Source organism: Amia ocellicauda, chromosome 10, assembly GCF_036373705.1.
Source record: "Amia ocellicauda isolate fAmiCal2 chromosome 10, fAmiCal2.hap1, whole genome shotgun sequence".
In the NCBI taxonomy this organism is placed as follows: domain Eukaryota; kingdom Metazoa; phylum Chordata; class Actinopteri; order Amiiformes; family Amiidae; genus Amia; species Amia ocellicauda.
The window spans coordinates 24,568,136-24,585,869 of NC_089859.1; the positions used below are offsets into that span (position 1 = coordinate 24,568,136).

The 17,734-nt window shown below is 38.8% G+C and overlaps 1 protein-coding gene across 3 annotated transcripts in view; it reads right to left on the minus strand.

The window, feature by feature from the left end:
- Positions 1-17,734, minus strand: part of rftn1a (raftlin, lipid raft linker 1a) — a 52,760-nt gene that overhangs the window by 14,602 nt on the left and 20,424 nt on the right. For 2 of the 3 annotated variants that reach the window (XM_066715685.1, XM_066715686.1), the window contains exons 3-6: positions 15,616-15,811; positions 9,782-9,890; positions 5,509-5,989; positions 1,289-1,504 (exon numbers count right to left, since the gene is read on the minus strand). In XM_066715685.1, the coding sequence (XP_066571782.1) occupies positions 1,289-1,504; positions 5,509-5,989; positions 9,782-9,890; positions 15,616-15,811 (1,002 nt within the window). The remainder of the gene's footprint in view (positions 1-1,288; positions 1,505-5,508; positions 5,990-9,781; positions 9,891-15,615; positions 15,812-17,734) is intronic. The other variant, XM_066715687.1, reaches the window with a different exon arrangement.

The window sequence follows — 17,734 nt, forward strand, 5'->3', positions numbered from 1 at the left end:
TTCCTCTTAACAATCTCCATATCACTTCCATGCATGGACAAACAATATTGCATTAATTAGCATCAGGCCAGGCTGTTCTTGGGCCATCCAAGAGATTAATGCTGATGTGAAGAAATACTCTCCTTGAAATTAACTTTTTAATGGCTAAGTACTTTTAAGAGGTGACCATTAATGATTGTATATATAAAAACACCCTTCTGTATTTTTCTAGTTAAATTTTTCAGTTAAAGACTGCAACAGCACACATAATAAATTGTTTATGTGTAATAATAGGGCTACACAAATGCCCTGAAATATTAGGCAGTCAAATATTTGTGTGATGAAGTTGACTTTCCTTCTTTAAGTGTTTAAAAACAGCTGCTGCTTTCTTTGTTGTTGTGCTTTGTTTAATTCAGACCTCAGGAAACTATAGGAGAGGAAATGAAAAAGCATTTGTATGTAATGCAGTACAATATGTGTCATTGTATATCATTTCCATACTGTCCAAAACCACTACAATGCACCAAGGAAGAGATCTGAGGTTGGAGAAATGAACAGTGAGTCAAATAATTGTTCAGAATCATCTTATAAGAAATGGTTTGTGAAATAGCCCATGACTACATCACTGTGCCCTCTACAAGTAATGCCCCCGTATGTGTACTACTTTCAAAGGCAGTGGTCGTGATTGTGCAAATAGACTAACATGATGCCATTAACAGAGGGACTAATCACGGAAGACTGCTACCACTCCGTTCCACAGGAAACGAAAATGAACTTAATTGTGCAATTAGCACATTTCTTTGCATATTAAATAGCACCGAAATTGAGAAATGAAGCTTGTTATTATAATTAGCTGCCACTGTTTGTGTTGATTTTCTCGCAGCTGCTTCTAATCCTAGGCTAAACCATACAAGATACAACACCTCCTAGCAAGTGACAAATAATGCACTGCCCCTGTGATTTTTTCCAACTCTACACAAATGGGGCCTACACAACTTCACAGTATGAAGTACGCATGCATCTTCTGAAGAATAGGAGGACACTCTTAAACTCAGAAACATGAACTCTACATGGAGGACTGTTTTAGAAGGTGAAGTTCAATTAAATGTAAAGCAGCTAAAGAGAGGGGCCGACTCCAGAGAACTCTGCATTCATAACGCCTTGAGAAGTGGAGAATGCAACAGCCTTGGTCATGAGTCATGAGAGCGTGGGTTTCTTCTGACACCACCACCCTGTAATGTACTTAAATGTACTGATAGTAGTGCTTTCCCTTGCTCTCCCCACAGCGAGGTACGGCGTGTTCCCTTACCGGGTGACGTACCGTTTTCGGGTCCAAGATGGAAGTACCCGTCCACTAGGGAGGCACCGTTGGTGAAGTGCTGGGTCATGTGATCCAGCCAGTTGGCTTCCAGACTGCTCACACTCTCAGCCTTCTTGTGGATCCTCAAGGGCACCTTCACTGTGTAATACTTCAGGGAGTTCTGCTTGCTGTGGGGATGGTTGAAGAGAGCAAACATCTGGACTCCTGTTGTCAGAAATGGAAATAATCTTATATCAAATATATATATATATATATATACACACACACACACACACATTTCTTCCATGATATTTATCTGTACCCTGTCTATTCCTGTTATCAGTCACTTGGGTATGGTCGCTACCTATCCATTTTGGTGAGGACTGTGCCTTTTTATATTATGAGTCATGATAGTGTATCTGGGTTCACACAGAGAAAAAAGTTTAAGTATTTTATCTGAATGCTATAAACCTATAATTACTTTTGGTTCTATATAAAATTTCATACATTTATATAAAACACTCAAATGCATATCAATTATCTTTTAAGATACTATAAGTAACCACAGAAAACCCTGAGGCACTACCATTACAGTTTGTGTTTCTGTTTTTGCACAATTTACTCAGGTTTCCTCCAGAAACAGTTTGATCCAATAACATAAACCTACTGGGCAGGGACATATAAGCATTGAACAGCGAGGTATTTTCCCATCGGATGTTTTTAAATGAGAAAAATAAACTCGTCCATTGACACATGTAAGTCTTCTAGAAAAGCCGGAGGCACTAAACTTCATTACGCACACCCTCAAATGCAGCTCACTTTGGTATGTCATCACTTTTATCATGTACACTTATTCATAAGATAAGATCCTTTCTCACTCTTGAATTTGATTTCATTACAAGCCATCTCAGACTTTTCCCTCAGAATTTTGATACAGCATTTATATGTATTTGTGATGGTGATTCAACAAAACACACCAATCTTTCCCCCACAAAGTAGCAAGAACTGCAGTGCAATTTACCTAATTAAACAGATCCACACAGTCCCATCACCAACTGATCACAATTTTGAAATCAATGAATTAAAATTGCAGAAGCATTGAACATGTCCACACAACACAAACAACAACAATAATATTAATTATTATCATTATAATCCTAATCATAATGATAATGTGTGTAATAAACTACATATGATGTGCAAACATAAAAAAAAATACACTTGTGTTGCCAAGATGTTTGCCTCCTCACTCTACTATAGCTGCCACTGAGCACAGACCTAATGAGCACAGAAAAGTGATCGCTCTTGCTGATATGAGTCCTGCGGGTAATACATTGTGAATACTTTATTAATGTGAGATGGGCATTGACTCTAGGATCAGAGGATGCACACGTGCCCGCCATCCCTGCCTCCAACATCTACTGGCACCGCTGTTGATGAGCAATCATGAATCAAAGTGACTGTTATCATTTTGGTCCTGTGGAAACTTTTGCCATGTGGTCATACAAACCTATAATTCAAAATCAACAAAATAGCTGCTGGCAATGAGACTCATCCAGCAAAGCAACAGGGGCGCGATCGATAAGCAAAGTGCTCGGCCCAGGTGGACATAAGCTGTTATTGAACGGTTTGTTAGCAGAGAGAAAGAGAAAGAGAGAGAGAGAGAGAGAGAGCTTTGAAGCTGGGGAAGAAAATTGCACAGGCACAGTTTCCACACACCAAAGAGCTAACACCTGCCTCAGGGAGCTGCTGCAAACCTCTCTGCATGTTCAATGTCTGCCGGCGGTGTGTGTATGTCTGCCATGTTGCAATGCCCATCGAGGCAGCTCCTCACACTGTTGGCGGTCTTTACAAAGCATTCAGGGATAACCAGGCATCTCCAGTAGAACCAGTTTCAAAGCACTCCGTGGCATTTTGCTTATTGAATACACACAAGGATCCAGGTTTAGCCATTCTACACACAGTTTTGAAATACAACATCTGCAGCAAAATGTTTTTTTGTTTTCTTTGGTGTGTGCATGTACTGTAATTGCTTATAATGCAACAGTATTGTGGAACTTTAAATGTTTTTTTTTTAGTGTGCTATGTCAAAATATATAGAAATAGGAAGTGAGATCATACCAAGAAGCTAAACCTCTAAATAAATCTGACAATGACGTCTGTAACAGCCAGCGGACAAATGCATGTATATTTGTTGATGTGATCGGTTAATATATATAAATAAACCAAAACATAATGTAGACGTTTCAGATGATCATTGTGGAGTATTCACGGTGCATTTCAAAGACCTTCTGAAGACTGACTCTGAGGGGAAAACTGTCTTTTAAGATTTTCCGAGCTCAGGTTGCATCATTTAATAAGCCAGCTACATTTGATCATTCCTGCACCACATGAAAGTAATTAAAGCACCAAAGTAAAGTTTCAAACCTTAGCTTGTTTTTTGTACAATCAAGTGTCTGTTTGCTCCACACATGCAAAGGAGGAGCGCATGCACACAATTACAGGGCCAGTCACCGCTCTGACTTTCTGCTTCAAAAGCCTAAGTGAATAATTTTCTCTGGCCAGCACAAGACAATGATAATGTGCTCAATATAAATGTATTTGTTAATATAAATTTTCACAATATGATGTTTTACCTCTGCATTCTAGTACATCTAATAGAAAAAAAATAAATAAAAATAATAATAATAATAATAATATATATATATATATATATATATATATATATATATTCTTTTACTTTAGCTGACATTGCAAGTACATCTTTAAATCAGCTGACGTGTGCAAGGTCTAAGAGCTGCCTTTCAAAACCGAATTGCTTTCATTCCATCGTCTTTGCCTTTGTTCAGCAGTTAAGATCCCTTTCTTGCCTTGAGGCAGCCTGGGAAACTACAGAGATGCACACTAAATCTGTTCAGTGCTAGTACGCCACACATCAGGAGTCCACACACGCAGGAAAGTGACACAAACCTCAAATTCACTACACAAAGGTGGCTCGCTGGGGTACAGAATTAAAAAACACTGGCCTACTGGAGCAATTTTCCAGTGTGGAATCAAGGCATCTGCCCTCATCACCACAAAAAAAAAAAACTTGCACCACGATATCTTCAAAGAGCCTCCACAAGAACATAATTAATCAAACACCTATCCTTAGAGAAGCGATTGAAATCCTTTTTGGCAGCCGACACGGACATAGCGCGATCTAAGGATACAGAGCTGAAGGAATAGATATCTCACCTGGGGAAAAGGTACTGCCTGCATTGGTCCCCAGGCAGTACAGTCCAGTCTACAGCACACCGACGTTGATTTGACAATGAAACATCTCAGACTGAATCAATTCATAGGATGCATTTTGTTTTGTAGTCTGTATTACACCGAAAACATTTGCAGGCACCAGCTCTGGCTAGAAGGGATTAGATTTCTGACAGATATTTGACATAAACCAGCTGTCAAGAGTCTAGAGACAAAAGTTATGCCGGTAATCCCAGATGTGTCAGTGCACGGCCTCTCCAATCAATGCAAATGCGGCCCACACGCTGTGTCGGCAGGTCCATACAGTTAATCTCAAAGTGGGCTTTAACATACAGATACGTTAAGTATAGGAGGACTATCTTTGATTTTATAAATGTCATGACAAAATGCTTAGCCATGCAAGTGTGTAATATTGCTGACAACTGAAACCAAGCCAGATATCAGAGTTAGGTTTTTGTTGGCATAGGAAGTATTCAGAGGCATATTTTAAACTCTAAATATGAAATCAGAGGGAAGTTTGGGGAACTGATTGTGTGACTACACACGCATCTGCTGGAAAACCTACCATTCAGCGGCAGCTCAATTTACAGCTCTGTTATTGAGAGCACATTTAGCTTGTGTGCCACAATTGATTAAGACATGCCAGGGATTATCTCATCATAAAAACAGCTGTGGAACCGATTCAAGGGGGAGTTGGTATTGTATGTAAAAGGAATACTAAATGGCAATGCGAGATCTACTTAAAAGGACAGGAAGGGAATTTTTAGCTCTCTATGGAGCTGATGAGTCAGTGGAAGTGATGGCTGATCTATTCAATTGATTCAATACAACAGGTTTTGGATTTTGAGAGAACAAAAAAAAAAAGCACAAAGCAGTGTGAAGACAAGTCATAAATGTTAAGTTGCTTCCCTTCTCTTTCAATTCCTGCTGAGTTACAGATGGGCAAACTGTTCCAAAAGAAAAAAAAAATGACATACCTTTCTTGGACTGCGTTGGGCTGGTCAGTTTGGGCTCCCCCTCCGTCGGCTTCTCCTTGTTGTTATTGTGAGTGAGAGTGTCGGTTTCGGGGGCCTCTTCCGTGTCCTTGTGTTGTTGTGCATCGTCAGTGGGTGGGTCTGTCAGTCCATCTGAGGGGTGCTGAGAAGAATCCTCCCCTTGTTCACTGCCATTATTCCCACTGCCCGCGACGTCGGCCTGTCCTTCGTTCTCGTTCAAGAGCGCCGGAGGGGACGTCTCCCGCTCTGTCCCCGGCCCCTGTCCCGACCCACATCCTCCCTCCTCCGTTGCAGCCTCCAGCTCTAGGTTGACGCTTGGCCCGTCTTCCAAGGTCTCGAACGCAGAGCTCGGGCTGGAGTGCAGTGACAGCGTTTTGTCTTCCTGGGCGTCAGAGGTCAGCGGAAAGCCGTGCTGCTGGACGAAGCCCACAAAAGTCACTCCCTGTTCCGCAGCGTCCTGGACCTGTGAATTAAAAATGATGAATGATGTGTCACAGGGATTGAAGAGGGTGTTTAAACAGATTTACTTATTCCCTCCCAAACAGTAGATCTGGATTAATTACAAAGCTGCATACCGGTGGACGGTGATCATTACTTTTTTGTCTTTGTTCAGTTACATCACACTATAACCCTTCAAAGCATTACAGGACAGCAGCTAATTATGTTTTAACCAATACATATTTGCATGTATTAAGATGCACGTGATAAGAATTGTGAATTTCAATTGGTTTTCATCACAGCAGGGAACAAACAGATCTTTTCTTTTTTCTTATAATTGGGGAATATTATTTCATTCTTAATGTGGGAACTATGACTAAGCACTTGACATGACGGATTAATCCCCGTATCTACTGTATACATAGCTGGGAGACTCGGTAAAACAAGCTTTCTCCAGTAATGTTCATTCAAAGCCTCTGTGGAAAGACTGCAGGCTTCACCACGGCCTGGTATTGCATTAATCACTTTAAATTTTAATTAAAAGCCACGGGAGCAATGCTTTTAAAGTCTTTGATAATGATATCAAGGTTCACAAATTTTCTTTGAAAATCCTGTGCCTCTTCAAAGACAGTTAATGGGGGAGGCTATAGCCCCTTAGCTGCTCTGAATGTGTTCTGAGTGTTAAAGGTCTTGTGGCAACTCTTCTAAGAATCCTGAATTACAATCGCTACCGTGTCGTGTAGCACACGTGTAGCGTGTAGATTTCATATTCGATGCTCTTGTGGCCATTTTTCTCCACATTCCAAGCACAATTTTGATGACTTTTTTGACGTATACTACATCGTCTGTATGAACCCCAGCCTTTTCACCTTGATCCCCAGATTGTGTCATTGAAACTGACCTTCAGCACTCTGTCTCCCAGAGGCTGCTGGCTTTGCCGATACGAATCTCAGTTCCTCAGGCATGCTTAGCGTTCGGCCTGAGGTTTCCACATCTGTGTGCCGTCGATTTAATTATAGCTTAACTGCGTGATTCCATTCAGCGGTCAGGTCAAACTTGAGGAAATATCGTTATCGTAGTTTTCCATTTATAATTGCAGGCTGCAAGCATGCTTTCTATTATGCAGTTCATGCATGGATAGCAGATGATGATGATGATATCGTTTATTTATTATCTATCTTAAGTTTAATTATATTATTGAAGGAGTGTTATTTGTGTCTGAAATACCAGTCAACAATGACCGGCAGAGATCTGAAGAAAACAGTAGTTTCAGATAAGCTCATTAGCATATAAATAAATCCTCCAAACTGAACATTCTGAACATGAACAAAAGTACAATAAACTACACTAACTTCAAAATCAGCTGAGCTCCTAAATATTTATTGACATGAATAATAGCAATTAAAAAGACAAGTGTGTTAAAAGAAATTCCTGCTCCTGTTGATGTTTATAAATCAATATGAAATATCCTACTTTTGAAGAGGTTGTCTTCACTGAATTAATTATTATTCATCTGTATCTCCTTGGTCTCAGAGTCTGAGATGAAGTATATGGATGTTCTTGTGGTGGCAAGAACTTTATCAATGCAAACTGTCAAAATGTGAAATACATGAGATTGTATGTCAAGGTGTTTTTATATATCTTGGCCAACATAATTTGCTTTCCATTGATAAATTAGTTAAACAGCACATTATAAATTATAGTTTTTAAGTGCCAGATTATGAGTTAGCATGCTTCATAACCAGTAAAAAGCTCTCTTATTTTTCAGTTATACACATTTTAATGTAGACTAATCCAATACAGTAGGTATTCAGGGAGGATCAGACTATGCAAATGAATCATGTCATATCTCATTTCAAATTAACAGGCTACAAATTTTAATGTTTAAGATGCATTAGCATTGTCTGCTCACATTTACAAATTCAATGGTTTTTCAAATTAATTGTCAGCTGGCATTTTGAAATCAATATAAGGAGTCTACATCAAATAAAATTAAAATGTTAACTGTCACAGCATGTTAATGACGCTATTTTTCTCTATGATCTTTTTAATAAAATCCTGCCAGGGGCAAATAAAAAAAATGTATCACTCATTGAGAAGAGACATACATTAATATTAATAGACACCCAGCTAATGCACAGCTGGTTAATTTGTGTGAAATATTGCAAAGAATACAATTTCCGTTAAAAAGGAGTAAATTAAAAGGCACCGTATTTTCAATGGTCTTTTTGAATACCTCTTACCAGCTAATGTTAATATCGTAATCTCCACTGTGACATTTGAAACTGAGTTTTCAGGATTACACTGCAGTCCCATTAAAGAAATAAAGGAGAAAAGAGATAAGGGGGAAAATACATTTCGTTTCAACGATATGCGCTTCCAAGAAATTGTGAAAGTATTTGCTTTTCACGGAAATATATATTGATGTATTTATATATTCACACTGGCTGTCAAAATGATGGGTTTGGAAATCTCTCTGAAATCCTAGAACGGGTATTGACAGTGATTTGCTGGTGTCCCTAGTCAGCTGACCTTTACCCCAAATGATGGTATTTTGTGGTATTTTTATGTGAAAAGGTATTAAACAGTTGCCATAGTGATCAATTGAATGTTTAGCTTCCTCTTTTCTTAAAGCAACACCAGAATTGTGGTTGACCATGTATAAGGTATTTATACAGACATTAATTAAGTATGAATTAACCCTTTTTGAGTTTTATTAAATAGTGTGAGACTGTGTTGGTGTCATGGGATAAAAAGAGCATTAAAATAATAACAAGACTACAATGTGTGGCTTAGATATGAAGATATTAGGTTGAATGTATTTCAGTTGACAACACAATTAAACAATTCTCAGAAATACATATATATATATATATATATATATATATATATATATATAATTTGAACTATGTGGGAGTCAATAAATCATAAGGATGATATCCCATACAATATGTGCAGACTTTGTCTTCTTAATGAGAATCTTTCTGTTGCCTTAGAGATGTTATTATTAGCCACACAAAATTCCCCTGCCATCGGAAGAGAATAAACTCTGTGTGAGATGTATAAATGAGCCGACTATAGGGGATTTACTTAACAGCCAAGCAAAAGCTCTGGCTTGAGCTGTGGGACTCCCCTGCAGGGTAGACGCCTGCTGGAATAGTGTGTGCCATGTTCAGTGTTCAGCGTTCGGCTGAGCTGCAGCGAAGAGTAAACCTGTTGTTGGAAATTGCAGCTAAGCCACTAACATACTGGAAGTAATAATAAATTAGCAAGATCAAGATCATCACTTAATTGCAACAGCTAAGAGAGCCACCGGTCCAAAGATACAGTGTTAGGCTATGTGTCTCAACATGTTGACCAGCCATAACTTCTCTTAAAGGTTCATTATTGATATCCATTGTAATGAAATAGTGCCCCTTTAATTTCAACATGGAATGTACTCTCTCCGTTAATATTTCTGCAGATCGGTCACCTCCTACCAAGGATATTTGTCATTTGAATTAGTAAAGAAACTGCTCCAAAGAAATCATGATTAATTTTCATGAAAGTGCTTTTGTTGTTTGTTTAGTTATCTTGAGTCGTGGTGAATAAGGAATTAAATAGATTTTTTACTAGCATTATCTATGTAGCTGTGGCCTCAAACACCAGCTCTGTTTGACTGAAGTCAGGTTGTAAACAATGCACAGAATTCCTGGAGGAGTAAAATTGGGTGTGAAAGACAATCAACCCGAAGAGCAAAAACCCAGTCATTTAAATACAGAACCCTATTAATACATTCCAGTTCTTAATAGTGAAACATCGGCCTTCAGAAACTTACTTTTTTCATATAGCCCTGTATTACATCGGTGTCGGGGAAGTCGTTGGAGGACAGGCACATATCCATCTCCAGTCTATGGGGATCATTGTTTTGCTGTTTGTTTTCTGAGCTACAAGGGAGGACAGAAAGAACATTTCAACATTTGTATCATCCACACACAAAAAAAGAGAGAGAAATGTCAGCTTTCTGGAACTGTATTCCTCTGTGTGTTACTCCTGTTCAAAATATATTAGTGACCTTAATGTGACTCAAGGGAGGAATTACAATGAGAGAACAAAGTAACAGTGTGACTTAATAAGAAATAAATATAAACATACATAAAACAGTCACAGAAAAAAAATACTTGCTGCTTTAATTCAAGATTCCAAAGAGACAAAATGCTACTTTTAATCATCTAAATCAATGATCTAAGAAATCACTTGAATTGAATGTATCTAGCTGTAGATCTCCAGCAGCAAATACTTAAGTTGTTTGTCTCTACTGTATGAAGTAGACGATATCTAGTCCAGCAGTCTATATTTATCATAGGAAAAGCACTATTCTCAACATAGGAAGTCTAATTCTATCCCAGAAAGAGGATGATAAAGTGGCTTCCTTCTATCAGCTTTCTCATCCTGTTGACAGGATCGGCCTCTCCCTGCCGAAAAAGACTCCCGGAGACATGAATGAAAGCCAACTGAAAAAAAAAAACGGTCTCACTATCAAACAGAGTGGAGCGAGACATGGCGTATTAAAATCATGACCGGAACGCACTTTCAATTCCACAGCTCAGTATAAATGTACACCACCTGGGAACTTCAGAAATTGGCATTGCAAAGCCTGCCGAAGACTGGTAATGGTAAGTGTGCTCTGGCGGATTGCGGTAATGACAATCTGCGGATTGCGCCCGGCTCACAAACCCATTCACATTCAAACACGGCCATTGCTTGACTAAAATATCAGGGCTTAAGCCTTCCGTTTCTGATAAAACTATAGCTTAACCATTCTACAATCTATGGAAAATGTCTGTGAAAGTAAAAGTGCAGCTTTATACCATATATACAATAGGATTTTGCCATTTTTTGAAAAGAGAAAAATGTTGCTTTCTTGAAAGTAAACGTGTATTTCTTTCTGTTATTGTTATCCTTACGATGCACAATTTATAGCCCGAATCTGATTGTTTGAGTTATTTGTACAGAGGGTGACTATGAAAATTATTTCAGGTATTTTTAAAAACTGTCTCACGGAGAAGATTGCTCATCTAAGACCCAAACGGACTAGCGTTCCTCCCACAGGAAGCCCCTGTAGTAGACGTGTTAAAAGGCTGCTGTCATTTCCTGCTCAGATGGTTTCAGTTACCATTGACAGTTGACACACCATCCACAGCTGGGTCTGATCTCCAGCAGGCACTTGGAGGTCAGGGCACCTACAACATTGAATGGGCCCACAGGGGTCAGGAATTTTAATTTTCCCTAAACCACAGGATGGAACGGCAGCTCTAGCATTCAATTCGAATTTTACAGAAATCCTTGTTATTTCCGATCCACTCAGTACAGTATTTGCTTGACAGCTCAGGGGGCTTAAAGATAACACAACTGTCCTTCACAGTCCTGGTTTGAGTACTGAATCGTTTGCATTAATAATGTAAGCAAAAGGCCACATTTATGACTGTCGTGATTTACTCTGCCATAAATGCTCTCTGTTTGTTTTATATATTGTTTTTTCTCATTGTCATGACAACATCAGAGCCAATAATTAATATAATTTTAGTTTTGACACTCAAAATGAACTGACATTTGACATTTTAAAGGAAGATGAACAAGGGTTATACGCTCATGATTCACATTGGCAGATGCATGCTTTCAGGAGCATGTTCTGGCAATGTCAGAAACTCAGTTGTTTCCTCATGTGTAATAAAACTTTTAAACAGAAGAAAAGAATGCAGAGAAGAATATTCTGGGGAATTCACAAATCTGCTGATGGAATTCAGCACGTACTCAAGAGACAAAAACCTTGCATGCTAAATAAAGCAATTCCAGAAGCAAGCTTGCCCTGTTCTATTTTTCCCCAACATGTTTTCATTGAAGATGTTTTCTTTCTCTCCAGATGCTCGGCTATCTGGGAATCTCACTTCCCTTATCAATCCTTTTTTTATTTTCTTTGTCCGAACGGTGAGAAGAGGGAAAATGCATTGTGATTATTTTCTATTCCTCGCGGATTTCTACTGAATAACCAGTCTTCTTTGTTTAAGCCCATCTTGTCCAGAACAAGCAGGAAGATAAGGACAGACTCCATGGCCAGTGTTGAGCAATGGAGTGTTTTCAATAGGTTTTATTATATATTGTCAAATTAAAAGACAGAACGTTGTTCTCTTAAAAAAGGCTACTCTCCTACGCGCTGGCCCTGAGGGGTGCTGCCCAGCTGTGCCGTCAGCCCGTCATTCAGAACTCGCATCCTTTGAACGTGACAGCCGTTTCTGTTCCTCCAACACACAGCAAACACCCATTTCGATTCCACTAATGTCTGCTTTTGATCAGGCCTAAGAATGCAGCTTGATTTCACTCTCGCCACAACCAGAACGAGTGCACGTCAGCCTGTGGGGGTGTGAAACAATACACAGTAATTGGTCTTTGTGCGGTTTGCTCTCCAGCACCAGGGGCACAGTGTTGAAAAAATCTTCACTGTGTTCAGATTCCTCAGAACCAGGGTGAAGAGAGGGATTAGCCCGCACAGTGTTTATTGATTAATCACACTCACAAGCCAGTTCGGTTAGGGACGAGACATGAAACTGACAAGCACTCTCAGACACATGGCCTTCAGCTGACACACAACGGGTCTAGTCTCTTTCAGGATTCCCTAGGCCATCTTCCAAAAATATGAATGCGTGATTAATTTGAATTATTTTCTCATTATTAAGGACCTTTTGATGAATTCAATACATGCAGCTATTCAAAGCAGGGCGAGAGGGACTGAAATTAAAGGAAAATACCAAAGCGAAATGTAAGAGAGAGAGAAAGAGACGTCCAGAATAAAGGAGGGAGAAAATCACTGTGAAAATGTATATAAATCTACAATCCCCAGCAGAATTGTATAAAATAATCACATAGTATTTCTAATTATGTATTAATTTACTAGGAATGTCCTGTAAATAGCACAACTCATTAAGTTAACAAAAAAGACATTCAAGAGCTGTATTCCCCAATGGCAACTTGCCTTGGTACTAAGAACTTAGGGGACAGTGTGATCCTGGCTCTTTGGAGAAGCACAGCAAACACTTCAGGCGGATACACTACATCTTTGCATTCTTGTTAGGATGGACTGTAAACAAGGCCAAGAGACGTACTTCAGAAATTCAAGTGGGGCTTCTTTTTCTCTCGTGTCTTTCTCTCTTGGGGTTGGTCTGATCATTGTAAACCACATGTGAGAAACCAGCCAATCAGAGAAGCATTTCCAAACATTCCTACACATCTTATCTTATGTATAAATGTCAACCCATGCAGAGATTTATCAGTATTTCAAAATTCATAAGTTTCAGGATGCTTAAATGCTAGTGGTGCAAGTTTCACAGGATGTACATTCACTTTTAATAAACATTTATCTAACACATCACAGATCGGCAACTGTAGGTCAGTTACAGCTGATCCAGGACAAAATCATTTTTAGAAGGGGAAGAGGGGAGATTGTTACATTTAACGAAAATAAACAATTTCTTCACTGTAAATTTCTTTCCTATAACAAAAGCAACTTGGATTGTGTGCCCCATTGTTTTAAAGTTACTATCACAGAAATGCCCCACAAGTGAACACTCTTACATTAACAGGGAGGTTAACAACTTTTGTTTAACAGATTGCTTATTTCCTCTTCACCCCAATTGCCCAGGACAGGCCTTTATGAAACAGCCCTGCAACCAGTCATGTCATAATGTGGCCTGTCACATACTCTGGGGGGTAGGGACTGTGCAGGAACTAGTCATTTGTGGGTAAAATTGCCCTTAAAGGCGTATCAATAGGCACAGCATGCAAAATGTTTCTTCTCAGTATACAACTTTACATAAAATTAAAACTGCCTTGGCCCCCAGAGTACCTCTCCTGAACCCAATTTAAAAATGTTAAAACAGAGCTTTCCAAAAGGTTCCTGAATGAATACCAGACTGGATAATGAATACTGTTAATACTTATCTGAATTGTATCATGCTGTGTTGAAATGTCATTGAAAGTATGGTTTCTTTTTTTGTACATAAAGCAGCATAAAAAAAAACTATCTTTATCTAACCTAATTCAATAATAGAGGTAATGTCCTGAAAGCATGCATGGCTAATGTTCTTCAGAAATGTATCGCTACTGCTCTTATGTAAGCATATTGGTAGATCTAACATCTTGTTTCGCCATTTCTATTGCTCTCTTTGTAATCAATTAGCTTACAGTTCCGAGCCATTAAGAGAAGAAGCCGAACATTCCAGGCCAGTATCGACAGTGCCTCTGGGACCAACTTCTTTAAGTGTCTGTTTGTGGAGGGAATGCATGACCTTATTCATTTTCTGTTTGACATTTTCTTTTTCTCATAAGCAAGAAGGATTTCATGCATTCTCCTGGGGTTTCCCTTTCTGATTACACTAAATGACAAACTATAGTTGTTGTTTTTCCTAAATCAATCTTAATTTTGATTTCCCAAATCCAGGGCAAAGTTAAGGTCTTTCTTATTCTCCTCTTTTCTCTGCGCCCAGTTGAGCAGAAATTGCAGAGCCTACTGAAAGTCACTTTTAAACCAAGCGCTGATTTATCACTTTTCAAGCAAAATTTTTTAATTTTAGTTCAAAGGAAAGTCGCAGATTTCTAAAAGGGCAAGACATGAGAATTTGGTTTTCACAAGAGCTTACAAGTCCTGCCTTTATGTCTGTCAGCGTGTGGAAAAATTAGGAATGGTCTGATGAGATATCAGATCTGCTCTTATAAACACGATGCCCTTCAGGATTTTCCCCGCTTTTAAATTCCCTGTTCACACAAGTGAGGTCTGGTCCTACACTTACAGTAGGGGGTTGATTTTATAGTACAGAATGTGCTTGTGATGATCTTTAGTGCTTTAAACTGGAGATGCCTGTGTGCATAGAGTAATATTCAATTTTTTTTATTTGTGATTAAGTTCATAATTTTCTACCTGTTAAAAGAAGTAATGAATGCTGAATTTTCTGATCTGCTTTAAAAGATCTTTCTATATTTACTCCCCCTTTGGTAGCTCATTTTCAACTCATTACAAAGAAAAACAGCTTAAACATTGCAGTACTAAAGAAGTACTCAAATCAAGTTTCAAAAACAACACTTTCTTTCAAACCCAGCGGAAAACAGAACCGATAAAAAGAAAACTCACATTCTGTGTTTCAGATTCCCCAAAACTTCCACATTTCCTGCTGGGTCAATGGTTTAGTGTTTATTATATTCAAACTATATTCAAATTGTTTCAGTTCTGCATTCAACTTCTTTGTGTTTTTTTCTTGTGGTTACTAAGAGACTGTTTTTCCAAAGCCAAGTGAAGTATTTACTCATTTCTATTTCTGTGCAGTATCTGTGTTTATTAGAGTGGCCGTAACACATGTGCAGCTTATCTTCACTTAGAGAAGAGTTGTAGAAAGCCCCCAATATATTAATTTAATTTGAAAAACTGTAAAAAAATTATAATGAGAATTGAATCTACCGTTACTCATGGCTAAATAAGGTAAACAACTTTCGATAATGATTAGGACGGAAGTGGGTAATCCTATCGTTTTAAAATAAGTGTACAAGGGAAATCAGGCAATTTGCATACGTTTCTGTCTGCCGAGAGCCAAGGTGCCAGTCAGGGCTCGGCATGGAAACCAGTACCTTTCAGCCAGCTTGATGAGAACAGCCCGGTAGAGCTGCTGTTGCTGCCGCTGCTGCATGCTGCCCTCCTCCTGGCCGGCCGGGTGGATGAAGGAGTGGACGGCGGTCAGCACGAAGCCTTGCTGGTACAGGTCGTGCAGCTGGGCGGGCAGCTCGTGCATGGAGCGCAGGCAGAGGGCTGACGACCCCTCGACCTCTGCAGAGAGACACAGGAAGACAACACAGCTGAGTGGGATCAGGGATAAACTGATCTCTAGTCATGCATCATCACACTGGGGAGATCGCCCTGCTTTAGTTTCTCTTGCTTTTCCTAATGATCCATCCATGCTTTCAAAATACTTCTATGTTCTTTTTCTTTCTTTCTTTTCTTCCCTTTGTGTGTTGAATGTTTTAATTTCCTGCTTTCAAATCGACATCAAGAATGCAAAACGAAAAGTTGTAGATTTTCATTGATACATAACAAATGAATTACAATAAATCACAGTTTTATAGCATCTGTGGATGGATTTCAAAACCTGTTGTTACTGAATGTATATATTTACTTTTAATAAAATATATTAAGGCACATGTTTTATTCAGGGTGTGTGTGTGGTTTGTGATTGGTAGAAGAACACATGGTTGTGACAGTGGGTACAATTTATGAGGAACAACAAACACAACCACACAGTATTAAATCTTGTTGCATAATGGGACCGCAGCCTGTCACACTTCAAGCAGGAACAGGTGTGAGCTGGTTAAGGACTGCAACTACTCAGAACAATATCACAAGGGACTTGGCTTTGCGTGCGAGCAGAGAGAAAGCATTTGGAAACTTGGTCACCATAAAAGAAACGATAAACCAAAAAACTTTTTGGCACATTTTTAATCATCTCCTGAGACATCTTGCTTAATAGAATAATTACTGACACACTTTTTTCATTGGTTGCTTAAACACAGACAATGTGGATGATGTTATATTCACTTTGCATATGGGGGAAATTGCTTAAGAAAGGTCAGCCGCATTTCTTCATCAGTTTGCCAGTCGTGTCTTTGTGTGTTGTTTCTATCACACTTCAGGGTGTATACTTGGTACTGACTGTTTCGCTACAATTCTAAAGGCAATGTTTATTTATTGATTTATTTAAATGTGAAACGTGCCGATTATCCAGATGTCTGGGCAATAGAAGCTAGTTGATTAACAAAAACTGGAAATCACTTATTTTCTAAATCTAGAAATAAATAAATGTATTCAAAAACATAGCAGCAATATTAAGACAAATAAAAACAATTAATAGACTTAAATGCAAATAGTTCTTTAATTAAAAAAGGCTGGCCCATGAAAAATGAAACCATACTCCCCAATAAATGCCATTGTTTATTTTCATTTTCTGTTGCAAAATAATTACCTACCATTTTCTACTCAGCCCTCATTATGGATTGTTTCCCTGCATCAATTAAACACAGCAAACGTGTTGGTCTTGTTTAAACAGGTAGCCTACAGTAGTATCTTCATTATGATAAAAGAGTCTGACCGCAGTGGAGAGGTTGTATCCAGTACTGGGCTTTATTACAGAAACACAACTACCAATAAACTGTGTTTATCTTGAGAATTTGCACAGCAATAATCTCAATTACATGTACTATAGAATGCTAATGTAGCCCAGGGCAGCAACACAAACTATCTGTCTTGATAAGTGAGAAAATGAGAAATTAAAACTCATAGTTCAGGCGATGCAAAACTCCCTTCACTTCAGAGCAGCACTCTTATTGTGTTCCTGTAATTAGCACTGCTGAAGGATTACAAGCCCTACAAGATCTCTTCTTTAATTGGAGTCCAATTATCTCTTGTTTCTCCCTCTCATTTCTGACTCAGCTTCCTTCGTATTTTTGGTTCATTTCAAGACCAGTTCTCAATTACTTTGGCCAAGTCTATTGGTCAAATATAGCATGGCCTTTGAGATGACCCTCTGTGCATTCTGTGTGGGACAGAGAAACGTGTTAATATGTTCAAAATGTACATTCCTGTGTCCTTTTCGATTGCTTTGATCAAATTCAAAAGCTTCCTTAACTTTGTTTCACCATCTTTTTGTTTGACAGCACAAGTTGGGGTTAAGACCTTGCATTAATAAAACGAGTCTTC